General features: G+C 38.5%; 1 protein-coding gene across 1 annotated transcript; it reads left to right on the plus strand.

Moving 5' to 3' along the window:
- The first annotated feature begins 1,838 nt into the window (after nt 1-1,838).
- Nucleotides 1,839-25,229, plus strand: LOC117513447. The gene is made up of 7 exons (XM_034173629.1): nt 1,839-1,854; nt 2,144-2,331; nt 8,320-8,436; nt 12,227-12,283; nt 15,508-15,714; nt 21,896-22,018; nt 24,817-25,229. Exons 1-7 carry the CDS (start codon nt 1,839-1,841, stop codon nt 24,880-24,882), a joined length of 774 nt encoding a protein of 257 aa, XP_034029520.1. The 3' UTR covers nt 24,883-25,229.
- Nucleotides 25,230-25,475: the final 246 nt, after the last annotated feature.

The raw sequence follows: 25,475 nt of genomic DNA on the forward strand, positions 1-25,475 counted from the left end.
ATAGTGAAACATAACATGATAATGACAAAGGTGTCCCATTCCGTGGCATGAACCTTTGCAGCAGTGACTCTGAGAAAACCATCTGAAACACACACACAGCATACATATTTTAATTAGTGCTGTCAGGTTATTCAAAAAATAATGTAATTGATTACAGGGTTTGTGATTAGTTAATCTAAATGAATCATTTAATTGCAGGTATATTAAAAAACTCAGATCTGTGTGCTTGGGGCATTTAATAATCAGGTAAAGGATAAGGGTTATTTTTGTTACATATCAAGGAGTTATTAAACAAGCTGTAAATTGATCTTAAATTGGGAGAACTGTTTAAGTGTAATTTGGATGGGTTAAATGCAGGCAAATTTCATTGTGTAAAAAGGCTATATTATAAAGAATGTCTATAAAAACAGAATTGTGGGATTTTGGAGGCTGATTATTTCTGCACAATATGACTCCTTTAATTATCTTATTAGATTTCATATTTTAAATTTGTCCATTGAACATTAAAATCTGGATGAAAAACAAACGTTTTTAATGTGTTTTAAGCCTGTTCGACTTCAGTGATGACGTTAATTAACAGTCATTAAAACCGAATCAACATTTTGTGCGTGAACGCCGGTAAACGCACAAATTCCCACATTTGAGATTTAACAAGTTATCAGAGCAAGTTACTTTGGTAAAAAAAAGTATTGACATTAACACGTTTATTGCTCTCAGAAACGCGTCTTTACTCACAGATCAAGTCACTGATGTGAAAACAAAATGGAGCAAAGTGTGACTGAAGGCGTGATAGGTATTGTAATTAATCTAAATTAACGCTTTATTTTGACAGCCACAATTTTAATAGTTAATAGGCGACAGCCTGCAGTTATTACTTATTTACGAGCTATTTAGGAAGCTAACGATTAGCTTACTGTCATGCTTTGTCTCTTCATCTCTTTAGCAGCTTGTATCTTCTCGTCTTCATCTTCATATTGTTGTATGAATTCCCAAAGTCTTCTGTACTTCTCAAGCGTGTTTTGTCTCACCGTCAGCAACTTTCTCTTAAAAACTTAAGCAGTAAACACACGGAGTCTACCATTGTTTATGTTTGTGTCGCGTATAAAACGACGTCACCGCAGTTTGCTCTGCTGACCCCGCCCATGTTGAAGAGGTACTATTTGCAGTAGAAAAGGACGCGCTTGGAACCAAACCGAGTAGAGCCGAGTAGTGCTGGAGCTTTGTAGTAGAAAAGTGCCTTTTGTCAGCCTGGCTACAGTGCTGAAAAGAAACCTGGGGTTGTTCTTATTTTCTTCAATTAGTGATGAATAGTAAGGTGTCCTAGCTTTACGGAGGGCTTTTTTATAGAGCAACAGACTCTTTTTCCAGGCTAAATGAAGATCTCAATTAGTGAGACGCCATTTCCTCTCCAGTTTACGGGTTATCTACTTTAAGCTGCGAGTTTGTGGGTTATACCACGGAGTCAGGCACTTCTGATTTAAGGCTCTCTTTTTCAGAGGAGCTACAGCATCCAAAGTTGTGCTCAATGAGGATGTAAAGCTATTGACAAGATAATCTATCTCACTCACAGAGTTTAGGTAGCTACATAACGAAGGAATCGTATCCTTAAACCTAGTTACAGCGCTTTCAGAATGACTTCTACTGTAATGAAACTTATTCCCCACTGCTGGGTAGTCCATTAAAGTAAATGTAAATGTTATTAAGAAATGATCAGACAAAAAGGGGTTTTCAGGGAACACTGTTAAGTCTTCAATTTCTATGCCATATGTCAGAACAAGATCAAAAGTGTGGTATAAACAACAGGTGAATAAACAGCAGTAAAGACGGATATATCAATAATGGCTGTGAGTGCGCGTACAGTTTGTTTTCAGCGGCGACCCAAAATGGCGGCCATAACTATGCAGAAGTGACGTAGGCCCGACCATACCTATTCAAAGACAAAATTGCACAGTCTCAGGAAACCAATAAAACAGGTGTAGTGTGATCAAAATTCTATCATACCATATTCAGAATCATCTGAAGACATTGAATGTCCCCAATTCCAGTATCAAATGAATAAAAAAAAATAATCAGGTGTGTCAATGTTGATTTCTGCTCCATTTTAACTCTGAATGTTGTCACTCTTTCCTCTTTTATTGTGCAGGAGTGAACAGGATGTCTGTCACGATGGCTAAAACTGATGGGGTGACCGTCTTCACTGTGACTTCTGACCCCAACAGTGCTTGTCCTCCACTGTGCCAAATACTGAAAGGTCTTTGTTACAGCCCAGTGTGTTTTTCAGTCTCTCCTCATCTGAGGAAGGCCCAGCAGAGCGCTCAGTCACTACTGGGGGTGAGTGCACTACCTGTGTGATTAATGTTACTGCACTTATCAACTACACACTCTGAGAAAGGTATCAATTTTATTGATGTATGTATTTCTGTAAAGTGCTTGAAGTATTTGTTGCGTTATTTTAATGTTTTTGTGAAGATGCCCACTTGAACATCACAGTGGACATTGCACACAGAGTAAAAATCATGCTGTTTGTTGGCTACTAAAGAATGTCAGCACATCCTGCTTCATGACACCAAAACTGTGACAGAAGCATCTTGATCTTAAATTACATCAGTCATATAAGTTCTTTCTTTTTTGCTTTTCAGCTGACCTCCATAATTACAGCCCTCTTAACCCCCTGAATTACAGCCCTCTTAACTCCCCTCTTAACTTTAAGCATTTTTTTTAATCTAGATGTAAATTAATATTCAGAGTTTTCAGCTAGTTGACAGTAGGGCTGTACAATATGGCCAAATTTTCATATCTCAGTATTGTCATAAATGTCACTTATATACATGCTGTCCATATTCTTGAACCGCTAAGGTGGGTAGGGAGAGTTCCCATGGGATAAAAAAGCTTTTCTCTCTCTCTCTCTCTCTCTCTCTCGCTCTCGCTAGCTAGCTATTTAGGTGTACCCTAGCAAACGCTAGTAGAGTTCCACCTTAGATTTGAAATGTATAATAGAGGACATACCTATATCATATGACTATGATTTGACACAAAGTGCAGAAACAGTGAAAATGAAACATTCTTAAACAACACAGTAATAATACCACACTCATTTTGCACTCATCATAAGGTTAGGATACTGTGCCCTCCAAAAGTATTGGAACACTTGGAATTTCACACATTTTAGTTTGTTTATGCCATTTTAAATACAAGAAATACAAAAAAATGAATAAACATTTCTAAAATTATCTTCCTCAAACTGCAAGCAAATCTCTAAAACTTAAAACCTATAAATCTGTAAATAATAATCAGTTTTATTGACAGTTTTCTTTAGACAAGTCAGGGGATGGAAACATGAACATTTCCAAGTCACTGAATATGTCTTGGACTTTATTTACATCAGTTATGAAGAAATACAAAAGTTTCTTTCACCAAAACATCAAATCTAGGCTTTCATCTCAAATGTGCTTTCTGTCAAATTGTAGCTGAACTTTCAGATCTTCTTTTTAAGAAAATCCTCCTCTACACCACTTCATCAGGAAGCTGGATTTTATATTTTAATTAATTTATATCAAGTTGTAGAGATTTACATTCAGTTTGAGTTAAGGAAGATAATTTTTAGAAAAAAATGTATTTTCAATGGAATAAACAAATTAAAATGTGTTCCAATACTTTTGAGGGCAATTGAGGAACACTGAGGAGCAGCATCTTACATCTCATATATAGTGCAGCAGATAAGAGAATATTTACAATGGAATCCTGCAAATGGTGATACAAGCATAAAATTTGGCACGAATACTCCGTAGACATTACCTCTTCAAAAAAACTGATTGGCCACTTGAATTTTCAGTAGGCAGCCAGGTAGGGGTCAATTGAAGATTTACACAGGGGTCAAAATTAAAAGATACTCCAGTCATATAGAAAACTACACCACATTATTTGCCTGATCATAAAGATTCCAAAAAAAGTATAGTTTGGACAGTCTTTGACTGAATGTTATGGAGTTATGAGGTAAAAGCAGCAAGAATAGTAACAAAGGTCAGTTTCAGTTTGTACAGGGGTCAAAAGTTAAAGTTGCTCTATTAATTTTGCTCCAGCTGTATTTGTGCTGGATTTGATGCTTGTATCATTTGAATGATTGTTTCAGTTATCTGCTGCACTAATAAGCCAACACAGCATGAACCAGCTACTGTCTGTTAGCTTAAACATGTGTATATAAGGCAACCCGAATTAAAGGAGAAATGCTGCTTTTAACAACCTGGACCTCATTTCTGGCATAAAATACAGTCGTTTACTCACCACTATATGTTTGGTGTAATTATAAGTCCGTAGTTCAAACAACGTGTTCAGTTCAAATCTGGTGCAAACATTTTACTTCTTCTACTAAGGTGGATTAGAACTTTTGTGGTACACAGCACAAACTCCTGGACAGGAGGAACCTAGCAGTCAATGTGACTCACTGATTTGAAAATGTAGCTCTTTCAACCAGACGTGTGGTGCTGTGACATGCCAATCATCTGTGTCCAATCAGATTTCAGGGGAGTTCAGTGAAACCCTGGCCTCTGCTCTAGCTCCACCCATGTCAGGAAGTGTTCAACATTGGACATTTCCTGTTTCACTGTGACTGAGAATTCCGCACTTCCTGTTTGAATGTGCACTGAGTTCCCGCAGGATTCCATGGGATCTCATCTGCCAATCCAGGAAGTGTTTGACATTTGAACATTTCCTGTTTTACTGTGGATTTGAATTTGGAACTTCCTGTTTAGGACAGCCTGTACCATGAGTGAGCTTTGTGTGGTTGCACAGCGCTTCGCTTATATTATCATGTTTATTCTGAACTCCACACATAAAATGAGTCAATGTTTTGCATATTGTAACATTATCAAATAATAATAATTCTATTGAAATTAATTTTTCCTTTTTTTTTTTGTTTCTCTTGTTTGCTTGGGATCGCCACAGTAGATCTAATAGAGCCATCTGCATGTTGACTGATAGTCACATCAGTATATAGATTTTATTATTATTATCAAAATAATCATCCATGTTCTATACCCACTTATTCCATTTTAGGGTCACAGAGGGCTGGAGCCTATCCCAGCAGTCATAGGGCTTGAAGCAGGGTACACCCTGGACAGGGCACAAGTCTCTCAGGGCCACATATGAACACATTCACACCTATGGATAATTTAAGTTTCCAAGTCATGTAACATGCATGTCTTTGGATGTGGGAGGAAGCAGGAGGAAGCTGGAGGGAACCCACGCAAACACAGGGAGAAGATGCCAACACCACACAGAAAGAGCGGGAAGCGATCCCACAACCTTCTTGCTGTTAGGCATCAGTGCTAAGTACTAAGCCAAAATATTATTGTTGTCATTTTGATTTTGTTAATCATGAAATTTAGTTTTTTGTTTTCATGAAAAACAAACAGAATTTCATATCAGCAGGTAGCAGGTATACTCTGTCATTTGTTAATTAAGGTATTCCATCACAAAGGATTTACTTCCATGGACACATCCTCAAATAAGAAAATGTTGGGACAGTAGGGAAAATGCAGAACAAGAGCAGACAGTATGAACTCAAGATAAATGTTTTGTGTGGTCACTTCATTTGTTAATATACATCCATTCCTGGATTTAAGGCCTGTAACACATTATAAAAGCACATTGTAACACTAAAGCATTTACTACTTTGTAATGTTGCCATTCCTTCTCACAACACTTAAGACATTTTGGTATTTGCGATAAGTTCTTAATTATTTTCTTCTTCCATAAGCACTCTGCAAAACTAAGACTGTAAATGTACATGTAGCAAATGTGCCATCAACAAGATGCTCCTTCCCTTCCCCCCTCATATGGGGTGGCTACCACCTCAGCTTCCTTTTGAGTCAGGTTAAACACTGATGTTGCTGATAACGGTCTGTGTGGTCCTTTTCATCTTTGGTCCAGAGCACATCTCATCCATTTCTTCCAAAACTGATCTGGAAAACTGAGTGGTGTGACAGCAGTAGACATTTCCACTGTGTGATGTTCCAACCAAAATGCCTCAGAAACCAGAGAAGTTGACACCGCCTCTGGACAAGTTTAACACAAGGCTTCTTTTTTGCATAGTAATGTTCAAAGTGGTATTTGTGACTATAACACAGTTTTGTAGTGCTTGACAAATGTTTTTCAAAGTAATCTCTTGCTCATGTGGTTATATCAGCTATTGATGGCTCACAGTTCTTGATGCAGTGTCATTTGAGGGATTGGGAATCGACAGTGTTGAATCAATGTTTTTCAACATTTTAATAATTAACTCACGCATGTGTTGACAAACTGGAGGTCCTCTGCCCATCTTGGCTTCTCAAAGACAGAGGTTTTTGGGCATACTACTTTTATTCCAAATGATTATAATAATAATAATTATTATTGCTATTTTATTTATATAGCACTTCAACAAAAACAAAGTTCTTCACAAACCAAATAACATTAACACACTATTAATAAAAAGTAAAACCATTAAAAATAAATTACATAAAAAAATTTAAAACGCTAAAACACTTTTCATCAAGAGTTATAGGCATCCAAGAACAGCTGTGGTTTTAGTCTAGATTTAAAAATCTCAATAGAACTCGACTGCTTAATCTCAGCCAGCAGTTTGTTCCACAGCCACAGTGCATGAAATCTAAATGATCGACTACCCGCTGACCACTCTGCCTTCAATTCTGAACGTGCAAAAAGAATAACTATATCCGTTATAATGAAATTATTGTTTGAGTTAATAGGGTTCCAAAAAGGAATAGTTTGCACCATCTGTCATGCTTAGTTATCATGTTACAGGGTAACATGTCACATGTCATAGAATCCAGTGGATGTTTTACCGTTACTTTGGAGACCAAACATCCAACACAGTCAAAACTATTCCATTTATTAATCCTTTTATTTCAACCAATAATTTGCATAATTTTTAACTGAAATTGGAGCAACTTTAACTTTTGACACCTGTACAAGCTGAAAATGACCTTTGTCACAATTATTGCTGTTTTTAATCCAAAAACAACAGAACATTCAGTCATAGATGGTCCAAACTATACCTTTTTGGAATTGTTATGATCAGATAAATAATGTGGTATAGTTTTCAACATGAACGGAGCATTTTTTATTTTTTTATTTATTTATTTATTTATTTTTTTGACCTAACCCTTCATTGAGCCCTACCTGGCTACAGCTGCCAACCTGGGATTGCTGTATTACATTTTTGTGTAGGCCATGGTACACTTTGAGGCTGGATTCTAAAAGTGTTGTTTTGTCACCTTAAGTGGTACCAATTAGGTCAAAATTGATAACTGGCTCATGGACTAACTTGAGTAGATGCTGAAATGAGCAGCTCTATGTACTGAATTGATTTGGGATCAAAAAATAATTTTTTTTCATTGAATCAGAATCAAATCATGAGATACTGTAAGATTCACACCCTAATGTATATTATGAAATGAAGTTGACCATGTAAAACAGAAAATATCTTGGCTTCATGCTACCAAAATTAAATGGAAGTCAAAGTAAATGTAAGGCTCAATGTAGGTTTTATTATTTTATTTTATGTATTTTCCATATCGTCCCAACTTTTTCTTTTATATATAATATATATACACACACACACATTGGGGCTGCAACTAAGAATAATTTTCATTATTGATTACTTGATGGGTTATTTTCTTGATTAACCAGTTCTGTTGTTCCATCCACAAATGGTCAGAAAACAGTAACATTTCATTGTTTTCTGAACCCAAAGTGATTACTTTTGTCCACAGCCCAAAGATATTCAGTTTCCTGCCAGAGAGGAGTAAAGAAACCAGATATTCACCAAATATTGACATTTAAGAAGCTGAAATCAGAGAATTTATGTATGAAAAAGACTCAAAAGATTAATTATAGTTTCTGGTTAATTTAATGGTTGATAAATAATCAAATAATTATTGCAGTTCTATCAAACATGCAAGCAGCTAGTGTGGCAGAGCAGCAAATTTGTTTTGTGAGCATGCTCACATCTCTCATTCCACTTACATAAATTTGTAGAGTGACAACAAAAAACTTTTAGAAATACCATGAAAGTCATGCCCGGATTTGGTCTAGCATTGCATTTTTCTGTGTTGTCTAACAGAGTCAGTGTTCTCCCATCTTTTAACGCTGAAAGGGAGCTGATGTGCCTGACGTTATTTGTAGCTTTCCAATATGTTTTTATAAATCTGCAAAACTGTCTTAAATCTTGATTGAGTCTTGGCTAATGAGGAGAGAAAATCAAACTAAATGTAAAAATGTGACGTGGTCTGAAACCATTGAGTGCTTTCTTCTTCACAGGCTCTGCATATCATGGTTGGTTCACTTAACGTTGCTTTTGGATCAGTCCTCTTATGCAGTCAAGAATCTTGGTGGGGGCTGGAGGACAACTGGTCTCCAGTTTGGCTTGGAGCTGTGGTAAGTAAGATTATGGTTTTTATTATTTCAGTGTATATTCATAAACTGTATGCTAGTTTCATTATATACACTGGACAAAAATAGAAATGCAACACTTTTGTTTTTGTTCCCATTTTTCATGAGCTGAACTCCAAGATCTAAATCATTTTCTTTAGGCACAAAAGACCTATTTCTCTCAAATACTGTTCCCAAATCTGTCTAAATCTATGTTAGTGAGCACTTCCCCTTTGCTGACAATCAGTCCCACCTCAGAGGGGTGGCATATCAAAGATGCTGATTAAGAATAAGATCAACTTTATTCCAAAGGAAATTATTTGGATTCGAGATTATCCTGTCTCGGAGGTGTACAGACAATTCCTTTGACTTCACGTTTGGTTTGTGCTCTGATATGCACTGTCAACTGTGGGACCTTATATGTAGACTAGGCATGTGAATCTCGTCACTGGCAACAATTCGAAACGCATCTCGATACACTACCAGTGATAGGATACATATAGTGATATATGACGACACTGACTATACGATGCGATACGATTCACCCCTTTTCCAGATTCAATGCAGTTTGATATGTATTTGATGGCTAGTCAATTCTTCACAATACGATACAGTGTGATTTGGTTCGATGCGATGTGATTCAACATGACGCACAGAAATTATACCAAAAATTTAAATTGAAAATAAAAAGCTGCAATTCAGTATGGTACTATGGTCTTCTTCTGACAGAGGATTTGTTTTACTCTTTATACAACCCCAATTCCAATGAAGTTGGGACATTGTGTAAAATGTAAATAAAAACAGAATACAATGATTTGTAAATCCTCTTCAACCTATATTCAATTGAACACACCACAAAGACAAGATATTTAATGTTCAAACTGATAAACTTTATTGTTATTGTGCAAATATTTGCTCATTTTGAAATGGATACCTGCAACACGTTTCAAAAAAGCTGGGACAGTGGTATATTTTCCACTGTGTTACATCACCTTTCCTTCTAACACTCATTAAGCAATTGGGAACTGAGGACACTAATTGTTGAACCTTTGTAGGTGGAATTCTTTCCCATTCTTGCTTGATGTACTACTTCAGTTGTTCAACAGTCCGGGGTCTCCATTGTTGTATTTTGCGCTTCATAATGCGCCACACATTTTCAATGGGCAACAGGTCTGGACTGCAGGCAGGCCAGTCTAGTACCATCCATCCATCCATTTTCTTCCGCTTTATACGGAGTCGGGTCGCGGAGGCAGCAGCTCAAGCAAAGCTGCCCAGACCTCCCGATCCACACACACCTAGCATAATGTAATTGTATGCTGTCCTTGCACAAATAAATGAAATGAAATGAGACCACCCCCGGGTCCTCCGGGGGAACCCTAAGGCATTCCCAAGCCAGCCGAAAGATGTAGTCCCTTCAGCGTGTCCTGGGTCTTCCCCGGGGCCTCCTCCCAATGGGACGCGCCCGGAACACCTCTCCAGCGAGGCGTCCAGGGGGCATCCGGAAAAGATGCCTGAGCCACCTCAACTGACTCCTTTCAATATGGAGGAGCAGTGGCTCGACTCCGAGCTCCTCTCGAGTGACCGAGCTCCTTACCCTATCTCTAAGGGAGTGCCCAGCCACCCTGCGGAGAAAACTCATCTCGGCCACTTGTACTCGCAATCTCGTTCTTTCGGTCATGAGCCAAATCTCATGACCATAGGTGAGGATCGGAACGTAGATCGATCGGTAAATCGAGAGCTTTGCCCCCCTACTCAGCTCTCTCTTCACCACGACGATCCGATACAGCGACCGCATCACTGCAGATGCTGCACCGATGTGTAAGTTGCGTATGCCATGGGCACTAACACACCCCCATACCATCACAGATGCTGCCTATTGAACTTTGCACTGGTAACAATCTGGATGGTCTTTTTCTTCTTTTGTCCAGAAGACACGACGGCCATGATTTCCAAAAATGTGGACTCATCAGGCCACAGCACACTTCTCCACTTTGCGTCTGTCCATTTCAAATGAGCCCGTCCCAGAGAAGGTGGCGGTGTTTCTGGATGTTGGCGATGTATGGCTTTCGCTTTACATGGTAGAGTTTTAACTTGCACTTGTAGATGTAGCGATGAACTGTGTTAACTGACAATGGTTTTTTGAAGTGTTCCTGAGCCCACGCGATAAGATCCTTTATACAATGTCAGTTTTTAATGCAGTGCCACCTGAGGGATTGAAGGTCACGGGCATTCAGTGTTGGTTTTCGGCCTTGCCACTTTAATGTAGAAAGTTCTCTAGATTCTCTGAATCTTCTGATTATATTATGGACTGTAGATGATGGAATCCCTAAATTCCTTGTAACTGAATGTTGAGAAACATTGTTCTTAAACTGTTGGACTATTTTTTCACGCAGTTGTTCACAAAGTGGTGATCCTCGCCCTATCTTTGCTTGTGAATGGCTGAGACTTTTGGGGATGCTCCTTTTATACCCAATCATGACACACACAATTAGTGTCCTCAGTTCCCAAATGCCTGAGTGTTGGTAGAAGGAAGGGTGATGTAACACAGTGGTAAACATACCACTGTCCCAACTTTTTTTGAAACGTGTTGCAGACATCCATTTCAAAATGAGCAAATATTTGCACAAAACAATAAAGTTTATTAGTTTGAACATTAAATATCTTGTCTTTGTGGTGTGTGTTCAATTTAATGTATGTTGAAGAGGATTTGCAAATCATTGTATTCTGTTTTCATTTACATTTTACACAACTTCGCAACGTCAATGGAATTGGGGTTGTAAGAAGCAAATTTACCAGATTCAGTATTAAGGAACAGGAATCAGTTCCGTCATATTTAGAACCTGTTTCATCACACTGTCAGAACTTAAACAGTAAACAGTAAGACATCACTCTCAATGAGTGACTTAAGTGAGTCACTCATTGACAGAGTACCGCCTTGGCAAAAATAAGTTGCGTTACTTTCTTACCAGTTTTGCTGAGCTAGGGGGCACAGCGGCAGCCACGGCATTCTTTCCAAATGACTGGTCAAGTTTCCCATCTTTTTTAAAAAGCCAAAATAATTCCAATTTAAATGTTTTTGGTGTTTCAAAAATTCTGACAACTGCTTGCGCTGTTGTCGCAGTTGTCCATTTTGAAATAGATTTGTTGTGGTAGAAATGTGCTTTCAGGCTTCTGTCCGTGGTGCATTCAGTGTGCGTCGGAAAAAAATCAGTGCAAGCACGCAGCGACTGATCCATCGTGATTTTTTTAACCATCAATTGAATCAATGCACACTGAATGAATCAATACACGCGCATCGCATATGTTTGTATGTAGATACCGATTTGTATCAATTAATTTCCACATCCCTAATGTAGACAGGTTTGTGCCTTTCCAAATCACGTCCAATCAACTGAATTTACCCCAGGTGGACTCCAATTAAGCTGTAGAAATCTCAAGGATAATCAGTGGAAACAGGATGCACCTGAGCTCAATTTTGAGCTTCGTAGCAAAGGCTGTGAATACTTATGTATGTATGATTTCTAAGTTATTTATTTTTAATAAATTTGTAAATAATTCTAAAAAAAAAACCTTTCATGTTGTCATTATGGGGTGTTGTGAGTAGACGTTTGAGGGAAAAACTGAATGTGCTCCATTTTGAAATGAGTCTGTAACGTAAAAAAATGTGGAAAAAGTGAAGCTCTGTGAATACTTTCTGGATGCTCTATATCTCATCATCTCTATATCTATAGCTGATTACCAGTTATCGAAGCTAACTTTTTTGTGTTTCTCTGACTGTTTTATTTTTTTCCTCTAGTTTATTACATTCGGCATCATGTGCATTTTGTCTGAGAAGTTTCCCAGCCCCTGTTTGGTAAGTATTTTAAGCAGTACTCCCAGATTTCATTGACTTCTTAAAATTTATATAAAATTGTGTGGGTGTCTGTGTACAGATGGCTCTTGATTACCAAACCTTCTAGTGAAGGAATATATAGGATAATATTTGTATCTACATACAAATAGCCTGACGTTGCATGATCTATTTATAAACATAATAAAAAATACATTACAACAGTATGTACCACAGATATATCAGCGTTTAAAACGGATTGTTTAACAAAGCAAGACCTGTTGATTGAAGGCCCACTCACCTGTGACTAATTACACTGAAGTGGCTTCCAATTTGTTGCATTTCCTGTCAGAATGGAGGCATTTCTGTTCCACATCACACACAGCTAAAATGACGTGTGTCGGATCTAAATTTTGTTTGTAGCGGGAGAATTCTGTGAGCACTTTCACTGATCTAACACCAGGTTGAGGGGGTAAAGTCTGCTCCTTGCAGTACTTTTCTTGGTTACCATGGCAACCATCTAAAAGCCATTGTCCCTGCCATCAGATTTTGCATGAATTAAGGTGTCTTGACACTTTCACTGATCTCTGCTCTCTCCCACAGCATGTCTTTTTCCTGATTCTCTCCCCTCAGCCCCAACCAGTCCCAGCAGAAGACTGCCCCTCCCTGAGCCTGGTTCTGCTGGAGGTTTCTTCCTGTTAAAAGGGAGTTTTCCTTACCACTGTCACCAAGTGCTTGCTCATAGGGGGTCGTTTTGACCGTTGAGGTTTTTCTGTAATTATTGTATGGCTTTTGCCTTACAATATAAAGCGCCTTGGGGCGACTGTTGTGATTTGGCGCTATATAAATAAAATGGATTTGATTTCACGCATTTAACCTCCGCATTGCTGCACAATTCGTCGTGCCAATGCCACATGGTGTGTTCCGAGATGGATGCCGCGCTTTGTGCCACTAGACGCTGTATGTACAAAATAATTATTTCATAGCGGATTAATCATTTTCTCTCAGAGTTTGACTGACGAAAACACCTCTAATCTCTTCCAGAATCACAGAGGAATACACCTGCAGTGTTTTTTTTTTTCTCTCTCTCTGTCATACGCTTCATGAGGTGGTCAATGCATTTGGAACCGTCTAAAAGATAATTATTTGTAATATTTATATTGTAATAGCTTGGTAAAACAGTTGTATTTTCATTCTTTCTTATGAGTTCCTGTAAAATTATGTGTATGATGGATTTAACATCTCATCATAATCGTTCAGATGAGCTGTGCTGTAGTGCGCTGTGCTGAGGTAATGACTCTCACTGACACTCATTGTTTTTGAATTGTTTGCGCAATGTTTACGTGCAGTTCACAAAATTAAGGCATGCTAGAGAACTTGAACATTTCTAAATTTTCTTTGCGCAATTGCAGACATGGGTCAAATACTTTGCATTGTATTTAAATACAAATACTTTAGATTTTTGAATTCCAAATACAAATACAAATACTTTATACTTTTTCAAATACAAATACTTTATATTTTGAGTATTACAAATTCAAATACTTTCTATGACCTATAAACAATAAATCAACACAAAAACTGATAAACCAGTGACAATTTATTGCGAAAATAGCATGACCAAATACTATTGATAAGTAAAGGATTGAATGTTTTATCACAAATTCACTATTATAATATCACAGGCAATAATCAAACTATCACAATCTATATTGAACACGGTGTCACAGATTCCCAAGTTTGAAAAGTATTTGAAGTATTTGTAAAAGTATTTGGAAATACTTGGGATCGGCGATGTATTTGAAATACAAATACTTTGAATTCAAAATCAGAAAATACAAATACTCCAAAAAATGTATTTAAGTATTTTCAAATACAAATACTTTTGTATTTGGCCCCATGTCTGCGCAATTGCACAAAGCCATGCAGAGTTTACGAGTTTAGAACAAGTTTACTCTCTGGTATGGCAGATTGTGTACCAGTGCACGGATCAAATCCGTGCAAGTGTCAAGGCACCTTTAAATCCCAGATGAGTGATGGACAGTCAGGTTTCTTGAAGGTGAAAATATTTATTGTTGGAGTTTGCAGGAAGTACAAAATGAATATTCACCACCCAACAGGTTGTGCCCAGAGTCCCTTTATTCAGAGAGTAGTAACATGACGAGTCGGGGGGGGACGTCACATGACTCGTGGTGCCATCTTGGGGCCAAAATAGTGTTCACTGTTAATCTATCTGCATGTAAATCCAGCTATTTTATTTATTTATTAGCTGAAAATGCTTGTAGACACAACAAATAGACACAACAAGGGCTTTAAGATGTACCGCTCCTTCTTCAGATTCAAACAGAACAAAAATTTGGGAAAATAAAGTCAGCCGTTTGGGATGGAAGCAACGTGTTCAGTCGCATGTACAGTAAACATTTTTGCTCACGTTGGATCAAATGTCCCATCCGATCGCAATGCATTTCCATTAAAAACCCTGAGCAGTCTGGACGTGCACATTAACAGAGGTACAAATTAAAGTTCAGCGCTGGCACTTGCAGATTTGAGGAAAGTGGGACTGGAGTCATTTCTGTGATTAAAAGCCCGACTGTTAAATTTTTTTCACACCGTGTTCAGATTCAGACCCACAGCATGACGTGCACCTGTTAAATCAGACACAGAAGGCTGTGATTTGATACTTTTCTGCTTTCAGTCTTTCCTCTCATATTTTAATAGTTTTTGGAGTGCGCATGCTGATTACATTTTGGGATCACGCGTTTGGCAGAAACATCTGCAAATTTGCAACACGGAGTTGGAAAAAGAGGACATTGTATGGCTTACTTTTGATTTGGAGGTGATGCTTGTCCAAAGAAAAGCTTGTTGAGGGTCATATTAGTCCAGAATAAAGCATAATCCAGCGATGGAGAACTTTAAAACTGTCATGCACGTCAATGTCATTGTATGACATGGAGTTACAGCTGCGGAAGCATAAATCAGGCTTTAAATTAATTAAATAAATCATCATAAATTGTAAATTTATGTAAATCTGATAGCTTAACTATTGTTATATTTATTTTGATAGCACCTGTACCTGGATATGTTGTATGTGGTTAAATGATTAAGAAAATGTTGATAACATAAAAGGTTCATTCAGTAGTTTAGCAGTCCACTTTCTTCTGTGATGTTTCAGGTAATATGTTGTGTCTAGTTTGTGATCATATTTTCCTGCTTACATTGTGTTACAAGAATGGAAAACTCTACTTCAGGTCATCCTCAATGTGATCCTGAACCTATCAGGAGTGGGTTTTGCCATAGCAGCCAGCATACTCTACTCTATTAACATTGCTGTGATGGGATTTTGGTGGTCATGTGAAGATGACTGGTACAACCTTCCTAGAGATGTGACTGCAACCATATCTCCCGATGGACAGATGTTTCTGGAGAAATGTAACCACGGGAGATTACTGACTTTGGTAAGTGTGGAAAATGTGACCAATCAGAATGCAGTCTACTGCATGTGGGTGTAAAACAGAAAACCTTTTACCGGTGTGTGTGTGTGTGTGTGTGTGTGTGTGTGTGTGTGTGTGTGTGTGTGTGTGTGTGTGTGTGTGTGTGTGTGTGTGTGTGTGTGTGTGTGTGTGTGTGTGTGTGTGTGTATATCAGGGCTGTGAAAACTCCGCGGGATTCCGCGGATTTCATCATGGGGAGGGGGGCGGGGGTGTTAGTGTTGTACTCTTAAATCGTGATCGCTTTTAAAATGCTTATCGCAAAGCGTTCTTTTTTTTACGACATCATGCACGTTTTATAAGTCAGCGGACACTGATCTGTGTGTTACAGATACAAATCAGTTTCCTCGTATCCGCGGAGATTCGTGGAGGAAAAATGCCACTCAAAGCCTGGCTGTTGCGACAGTTGTCGTAAAGCGGGACTGGTTGGTTGTTGCGGTGACACTGTGGCTCCTGTGCGAAGCTTAGCTGAACGTAGCATGTGGACATCGCACACTTTTAGAACTTTCAAGTCTTTAAAAGAATAATTTTACAGCATGTCTGTGTCACGGAGCGACATCAGACAGAGCGAAGATGGCGAGAAAGACCGTTTCAGAAAGTCTGATAAGGACAAGAATCTGTGGAATTGTTGCTGGCTTCATGAACACACCTGAAAGATAACCAGGAAAAGCGAACTGGTAAGAATTTGTTTCTCTCTGGAAAATAAACATTGTGCTGTTCAAACAGAATTTCAGAAAAGATTGTGCCTTTTTTTCTTTCATTAATCTAGACTTTCTTTCATTGAAAAAAGAGACATTGTGGCTTTGAATGAATTTAGGCTACATGAATTTACACAACAATGTAAATTAGTTTTTATCAATGTACACTTTTTTCATGGGAAAAAAGACGTGGCTTTGAGTGGATTCACAGGAATTTACACAAAAATGTGTGGGTTTTTACTATAAGGTATGTTATTGATAATTTACCCTGATTTTTAAAATATTCTACAATCTTTAGCTGTGGTTTTTGACATGGTTTAACAGTCTTTTCAGTCTTCATGAATTTCATGTAGTTTAGTTCTGAGTTAATGCATAATTTGGTTTACAATTAAAAGGAAAATCATACCAGGTCCTACTTCCACGTCATATTCTGTTATTTCAACATGATCATTGACGGTTCAAATGAAAGGTTGAATCTAGGATTGCTTTGGTGACCCCGAGTGCAAACAAGGGATTCTCACAAATCCAACAAGACCAAGCATTCATGATATGCACACTCTTAAGGCTATGAAATTGGGCTATTAGTAAAAAAGTAGAAAAGGGGGTGTTCACAATAATAGTAGCATCTGCTGTTGACGCTACAAACTCAAAACTATTATGTTCAAACTGCTTTTTTAACAATCCTGCGAATCACTAAACTAGTATTTAGTTGTATAACCACAGTTTTTCATGATTTCTTCACATCTGCGAGGCATTAATTTTGTTGGTTTGGAACCAAGATTTTGCTCGTTTACTAGTGTGCTTGGGGTCATTGTCTTGTTGAAACACCCATTTCAAGGGCATGTCCTCTTCAGCATAAGGCAACATGACCTCTTCAAGTATTTTGACATCCAAACTGATCCATGATACCTGGTATGTGATATATAGGCCCAACACCATAGTAGGAGAAACATGCCCATATCATGATGCTTGCACCACCATGCTTCACTGTCTTCACTGTGAACTGTGGCATGAATTCAGAGTTTGGGGGTCATCTCACAAACTGTCGGCGGCCCTTGGACCCAAAAAGAACAATTTTACTCTCATCAGTCCACAAAATTTTCCTCCATTTCTCTTTAGGCCAGTTGATGTGTTCTTTGGCAAATTGTAACCTCTTCTGCACGTCTTTTATTTAACAGAGGGACTTTGCGGGGGATTCTTGCAAATAAATTAGCTTCACACAGGCGTCTTCTAACTGTCACAGCACTTACAGGTAACTCCAGACTGTCTTTGATCATCCTGGAGCTGATCAATGGGTGAGCCTTTGTTTTCTGTTTTCTTCCACATGTCTCTGTTTTGTTTTTTTTGTTTGTGTTTGTTTTTTGTCCATTTTAAAGCATTGGAGATCATTGTAGATGAACAGCCAATAATTTTTTGCACCTGCGTATAAGTTTTCCCCTCTCCAATCAACTTTTTAAGCAAACTACGCTGTTCTTCTGAACAATGTCTTGAACTTCCCATTTTCCTCAGGCTTTCAAAGAGAAAAGCATGTTCAACAGGTGCTGGTTTCATCCTTAAATAGGGGACACCTGATTCACACCTGTTTGTTCCACAAAATTGACGAACTCACTGACTGAATGTCACACTACTATTATTGTGAACACCCCTTTTCTACTTTTTTTTACTAATAGCCTAATTTCATAGCCTTAAGAGTGTGCATATCATGAATGCTTGGTCTTGTTGGATTTGTGAGAATCTACTGGTACCTTGTTTCCCATGTAACAATAAGAAATATACTCAAAACCTGGATTAATCTTTCTAGTCACATAGCAGTACCATTATTCTGAACACTACTGTATGTATGTTCACATAGCAGAGCATTTTTTTTTTCTTTCTTTCTTTTTTATCTTTTACAAATTTGGAATAGGTGTGGGGAGCCATTAGAACAGAAATTTCAGGTGAATTTCCAGATGTGGGACATTAATGTGTTAACATGGAGCTTTTGAGTACTGACCAGTCATGTTACAGAAAACATTAGACACTTGGTCATGCATGTCGAGATTAATAATCACTGGAGGGGAAAGGAACTCAATCACTCATCTTCAACCTCTTATTTCAATTATAGGTCACAGAGGGGAGAGATAGGTTAGAGCCTACCCCAGCAGCCATAGTGTGTGTGAGGTGGGGTTCACCCTGGACAGGACTGTCAGGGCCACATATAGACAAATAAACAGTCACACTCAAACCTACAGACAAGTTAAAGTTTCCAGTCCATTTAACCTGCATGTCTTTGGATGTGGGAGGAAGCCGGAACACCCAGAGGGAACCAAGACAAACATGCAAAGTCCACACAGAGGTCACAGGAGGGAATCGATCCCATGACCTTCTTGCTGTGAGGCAACAGTGCTAACCACTAAGCCACCGTGCTGCCCAACAGGAACCATATTGAAAGAGAGTTTGCCATGAGTATGTGACCCATCGCTGTACTGAGAGCAACACCAAGATCCACAACTCAGGTCAACAACCTGTCAGATACATTTCTTGTGTAAAACCCACACAAGTGAAGAGTAAGAAAGAAAGTTAGATTTTTGGGCTGCAATGCTTACTTAAGTAACAATAACTGGGAATATTTGTAAACTGTTCTGAACCTCTTTCTAAAGTCTTACATGTAATTGTGTTTTGGCATAAAATGAGGAACCAACAGTTATGCTATTTATCTATGATATAACTTGTAAGTGATCAAAAACATAATAAAGGTACAATGTTTTTGATCACCCATTTTCTCTGCAAATTGGCCTTTGAAAACGGCTGTAATCACTTATATATATATATATATATATATATATATATATATATATATATATATATATATATATATATATATATATATATATATATATATATATATATATATATATATATATATATATATATATATATATGGTACAGTGTTTTTGATGTTATTTCACTGCCGCCAAGAAGGGCAAAGTGACATTTTTTAGTTAAACTTTCTATTTGTTAAAAACTGTTCAATAACATTCTCTAATTTTGCATAAAGTCTTCGGAAGGCTTCTGGCAGACAGAAAAAAGAAAAGACAACCTCATTGTCCTTGAATCTCTAAGAAATCCACACACCCCTTCCAAAGTAAGTCCCTTCGGCTGCTCCCTTGTTTTGCACTCAGGGTCGCCACAGCAAATCCAAGGTGGGTCTGCATGTTGAATTAGCACAAGTTTTACGCCGGATGCCTTTCCTGATGCACCTCCACATTACATGGAGAAATGTCGCAAGGGTGGAAGCTGGAGCGGTCCTATGTGATTCAGGAAGTGATTACAGCCATTTTCAACGGCCAATTTGCAGAGACGATGATTAATCCAACATGGCACAATCCGGTGGAAGTGGTAGTTTCGGCTGTATTCCTTCTGCCATTGTACCGAAGTGAACTTCTTCAGTGAAATGAGATGAGTGCGCACGTGCGGAGAAGGGAGGGATAGGGGAGGCATTGAGCTTGGTGATGCGAGCAGGAAGAACTAGACATGAAGGCATCTGGTTGGTTTTTTTGAGAGCGGACCTCGGGGCTTATATTGGTCGGAGTTTTATCGATCCTACAGCTGCTACATCTGATTTTTTTTTTTTCGTTCCCTTTTCTCAATACATAATGTATTGATAACTATTAGGCTAGAGGGACCATTTCACCCAATATAACAAAAAGTGTTTCTGAACAGAGTTACCTATCCTAACTTTAATGTAGCTGTCACACGTTGACGATTATCCAGCGTATGCTGACAGCCCCGTTTCCACCCAGTGGTTCTGGTCGGTACTGAATGTTGTGGTGTGCATCAGAAACAGAGTAATTTAACATTATTTAATTTTTTTTATTTTCATTTTTTATCTTGGTGGACCATTTTCATTGTGTACAGAATGCTGATGATTGGATTGGCTGTGGAAAACGCTGCCATGAATGAATGGAGGGCTGTGACTTTTAACGTTTAAAGCGCCGGCTGCTTCGTGATCAGCAGAGCTGAAAGCGCAGAGCGGCAGCTTTCAGCTCTGCTGATCAGACCTCATCAGGTCATCACAGACCTGAATAGTGAAACGCTGTGAGGATTTAAACTTTTAAAGCGCCAGTCCACCGCGATCAGGTGTGATCAGACCTAAATGAAGTACTGTGTGATCTGTCGGTGTGGTGATCGCCGATAGCCGCCACTTTAAATGTTTAAACAACACATTAATCAGGTGTGATCACCCTGATTGATCGATCAGATCATTTGATGATCACACCACAGCGACGGCGCTTTAAAAATTTAAATCATCCGAGCGCTTCTGTGTGTTCAGAGCGCAGCACCGGCATGTGAAATGCGCCTGCAGCAGGAAAAAACCACAGAGGGACTTGCTTTAAAACGCTACGTTTACAGCCACAAATTACAGGATTTTACGAGGTCATTTTCAAAAATCAGGCGCTTCATGTGGATTCATGTCTGTCTGTGATGGTGAATTGGACTGAAATGAACAGGTCAGATATTCCGTGTGTGAATGAGACAGTCGTTCTGTATGAGGACCGCAGCTTTCAGCCAGTCAGTGGCCAGCATTAATGGACGGATTTAGACTTATGAGTAAATTACAAGAAACGTCTGCCAACAGTCACATAACTTACCTACAACTTATGTCCATCCAGCATGTGCGAGACGTATGAGTCACACGCTGGCATGCGTTGAAAATTTTCAGCATGCCCAAAATGTTTTGAGGAGCTCAGCTTATTGGGACGTACATCAGCGAGCTTCAACATGTTTCAGCGTGCTACAACTTGCTCTTAACTTATAAAAACTTACCCTTAACTTATTGGACTTGTGCTAGCGTTTTTAATATGGTCAGCATATGCTGGCTAAATCGTCAAGGTGTGTGACAGGGCCTTTAACTTTTGCACAGAGGGTCCTAAGTTGACTGTCTGGCCATGGTAAATTGGATATTGATCCGATTGAATCCCCAGGCCTCCCATCAGGTTAAACAGTTTCAGGTGAACACACATAAATGATTTACTTAATGTTACTTTCCCCATCTTATGTCAGAATTACTCTCTTTGTCCAAAGGACTTGAGGCTCTCTTCAGGAAATTTTCCAGTTTCCTGACACACAGTGAAGAAGGGCTGCATTTCTATAGTGCTTTGCAGTGATGCCTCACTTTTACTTCCCAGGCCAAGGCCAGTGCCATTTTTGCAGCTGGATGCACTGAGACCATGCAGATTATATGTTTTGTCCAAGGACTCAGGTAGCATGAGTAAGATTCAAACCCATGTCTACATATTTGCAGACCAGATCCATAACCACTGAGCTACCTGCTCTACTTTTACTATGCCTTTGGGATGTGTAATTTTACACTTACACATGATTCTGTAACATAAGTTTTCTATTACCAGTTAAAACTGTGCATTGCTTTGATTACATGTTTGAAATTGTTGTGGATTTTTGTGTTCCAGTGGATTTTGAGAAGTATCAATGCTGTGCTGATCATCCTGTCAGCTCTTGAGCTCTGCCTCACCATCAGCTCTGCTGTCTTGGCAATCAAGGCACTGAAGAGCAAAGAAGACGAGCAAGATATGGTACAGTGTGCAGCCCACAGACTCTTTAACTCTGCTTAACAGTTGTACAGTTGCATGTACTCCAGTCCTTCTTTAAAAACCTTTTCTGAATTTTTTTTTTGTGTCTTAGTCTTTTGCTTTAGTCAGCGTGTCATTATATTCATTAATTTTGATATGATCTAGTCCATATCAGCTGTCGCTTACAGCAGTAATAAAAAATAAATAAATTTTAACCATGTTAGTCCTGTTGAGGTTGAGGCCTCTTTTTCATGGGAGACCTGGACAATAATAGCTTCCACTTCACATAACCTGCATGCCATTAAATGTGGGAGAAAACCGGAGCACCCAGAGGAAACCCACACAATTCAAATTCAAACATTAACCAGTGGTGGGCACAGCTAACCAAAAAGTTAGCTTCGATAGCAGATAATCAGCTAACTGAAACGTTATCTTTTATAAAGCTAAACCGATGAACCACCCAAAAATTTATCGGAAGCTCCAGCTAACCAATAACTTCCAGTATTGTCTCCGGTACACTTGCAACTACTAGCAAGCTGATTTTGAGTTTTAACACCACGATCGCTTCTGGTAGCATCAAAGGCGACCACAGACTCAAACAATGAGTCTGCACTTCTGTTTGTAACAAACACAGACAGATACAAAAGGGATTATGAGTAAAATGTGCCTCCGCTAAACAGTGATTGGTTGACTCATTCATTCTATGTAAAAATCAACATGGTAATGTGAGGTGTGTGTTGGGTCTTTACATATATAAATGTGCTTTTGTAAAATATGCCATTTTTTTATTTGTAAAAAGAAAAAAGCATTTGTACAGAGCCCGCCTGAGGACATGGTGGTTACATTTTTTTTTTTTTTTTTTTGGCCCAGATTATTGCGTTCCCTCGCAATAACCTAATATGTTAAAGCTCATGCCTATCAGAGCACACAGTGAGTGGAATCAGGTGGGGGGAGACTGAACACATACACACACACACACACACAGCAGACAGCAGGATTCACGACAGATGAGGGAGTAAGTTGCAACATCTTGCACAGCTGTAAGACTCCGTATGAAATATAGTTTATTTATACAACAGTGGTAGTAAGTAGCAACACCTGTTAGTGTGCCTTATGAACGTTTATGTTTTCTTTATTTACCGTCCTCTCGTGAATCCTTTGCCTGCAGAAGATAGAGTGGTTTCTTCTGGAACCAGCTCTCTTCTGTTTGCATAGAATAAAACTGCGCATCTACTACAAAACATTTAACAGGTAAGTACTCTTTTTTAGGTATTTTTAGACTTAATAAATGTGTGTAACTGTTAATCTTTATCACGTCTGTAAAAATATGTTAGCGGTCTAAAAATTCAGACCAAAATGTATGGGAAGATAATTTGTCCGATGATGGTTTTCACAGTTATATGAAAATCTAATCTGATAATGAAAACATTATCTTCGATAATTAGCGGTTTAGCGGAACTCTGCCCACCACTGACATTAACATATATTTAAGTACATCAGTTGGTTTAAGATTTTGCAGTTTTGTTCATTTGGATATCAGAAATGTTTGGTCACATCTGGAGTCAAAAGCATTCAAATCCTTGATATCTTATACATGGGTAAAAATCCAGGAATGGACAGAAATTATGAATTGGAACAATTAAATGTTTATTTCAGTGTGACTAAGCAATATAATGTCCTTTAGAACACCAGGATATAAAGCAGGTGCTTCAATAGCTTCCTTTTATCATTGCCATTACCAGGCTGCTTTGCAAAATGAGACAGTAACTTTTAGTGGTGTAACAGATCATAGCATGTAAACCACAGTTTAATTGTAAAGTTTAGATAATCATATGAAATAGATATATTGTTTTGGTGAATCATTTTTAAAGCATTAGCTGCATAAGTCTCGATACAGAGTGGCAGTTACATCGGGGTACGGGCGGGGAAATGCAGCTCCACGTTCATGGGAATGGATCATATTAAAAGCAGACAGCCTCGCTCTGCTGGCTTGTGCTCCACTCAAGATGCATATCGAGGTTTAAGCATAAAAATATTAATCATGCCAAGTGTGTGCACGGTGTTTCCCCATTTTCTCCTTGCTGTCAAAGATATTACATCTGTACTGGAGGTACTGTGTTCACTGCCAGGGGTGGAGCGGTGGGGGGACACAACTTTTGCAGAATCTTGCCTGTTTGGGAGGTCCTGAAAGTGCACAACAAAGTTAACTTCTCTCCAGACGATAGAGACATCCACCTTCTTTTCATTCAGGTTCAATGGCAAAACTCCCTTGTTTTCATTGTTCTTGTGTTCTTTTTCCGCATGTGGTAGTGAAAATGGTATCTGGTATAATCCTGGGTATCAGCATCGAGTTTAAAATTCTAGTATTGTGAAAACCCTGATTTCTGTTAATGGAATGGATTTAGCCTCGAATCAGAATTGCAGCTAATCTTAACCAACATTGATGAAATACCCCCCAGGACCCTGTGACTACCATCAATGTTCCAGAAGCTATTTATGCTGCATGCTGGTACCTATCAGATCCTAAAATTTCAAAGTTTAATATGCAGTAGTTTTTGTGGCTTTACTTCTTGAATTTTTGCAGACTCACTGTCTCCTACATGCACTGCTAATCACACAGAATATTTTAATAACTAGCTATCAGTTGCATTTCTCTACATGGTGAAGAGCAGCACAATGCAGAGTTAAATGAGCAACTTTGATGGTACACATTTAGTAATGTGTATTATTATATTCAAAAGCATAATGTTAAAGATTTGATTTTGCCTATAACTATTGTGTTGTTTTGCTTTCCCCATTAGATGATGAAAAACCCAGAGGACTACAAACCACTGCTGGAGGAAGTAACCACAAACCGTACAGCCTAAATACAATTCTCTGCTTTATAAAACCACCTATGTTTGCACTTCCACTGTTAGTGGTAAATAATCAAATGTCTGTCATTTGTATAAACTGTGGTCACACTTTCTGCAAGTCTTCTTGTGTTATTCTCAGTCTGCACTTATGTTTATCATGTTACATTTCAAAGTTTACATTTGTATGAAGGCTATTCCAGTTACCAACACAGTATGTACTGTTATTTTACTTGTTCCTGCATGTCCTTAAGAATTTTTTGCCAACCCAATGGCTTATACTTTGTCATAGGGAATGTTTACGAATGTGCATTGAAGTGTTCTACAACATTCATTGAAGTTGCAAATTAAATGCATCAAACCGTCGCTGGGTGTTCTACTGTTCCTTACATAAACAGAGGCCTTGTGCCAGACCCCTGGAAGTGAGTTGCCCCAAGTGTAATGGGAAGGTGTGTCCAAACTTTTGACTGCAACACACACGTATGTATGTATGTATGTATGTATATACGAGGTCTGTCCATAAAGTATAGGTCCTTTTTATTTTTTTCAAAAACTATATGGATTTCATTCATATGTTTTTACGTCAGACATGCATGAACCCTCGTGCG

Source organism: Thalassophryne amazonica, chromosome 7, assembly GCF_902500255.1.
Source record: "Thalassophryne amazonica chromosome 7, fThaAma1.1, whole genome shotgun sequence".
NCBI classification, from domain to species: domain Eukaryota; kingdom Metazoa; phylum Chordata; class Actinopteri; order Batrachoidiformes; family Batrachoididae; genus Thalassophryne; species Thalassophryne amazonica.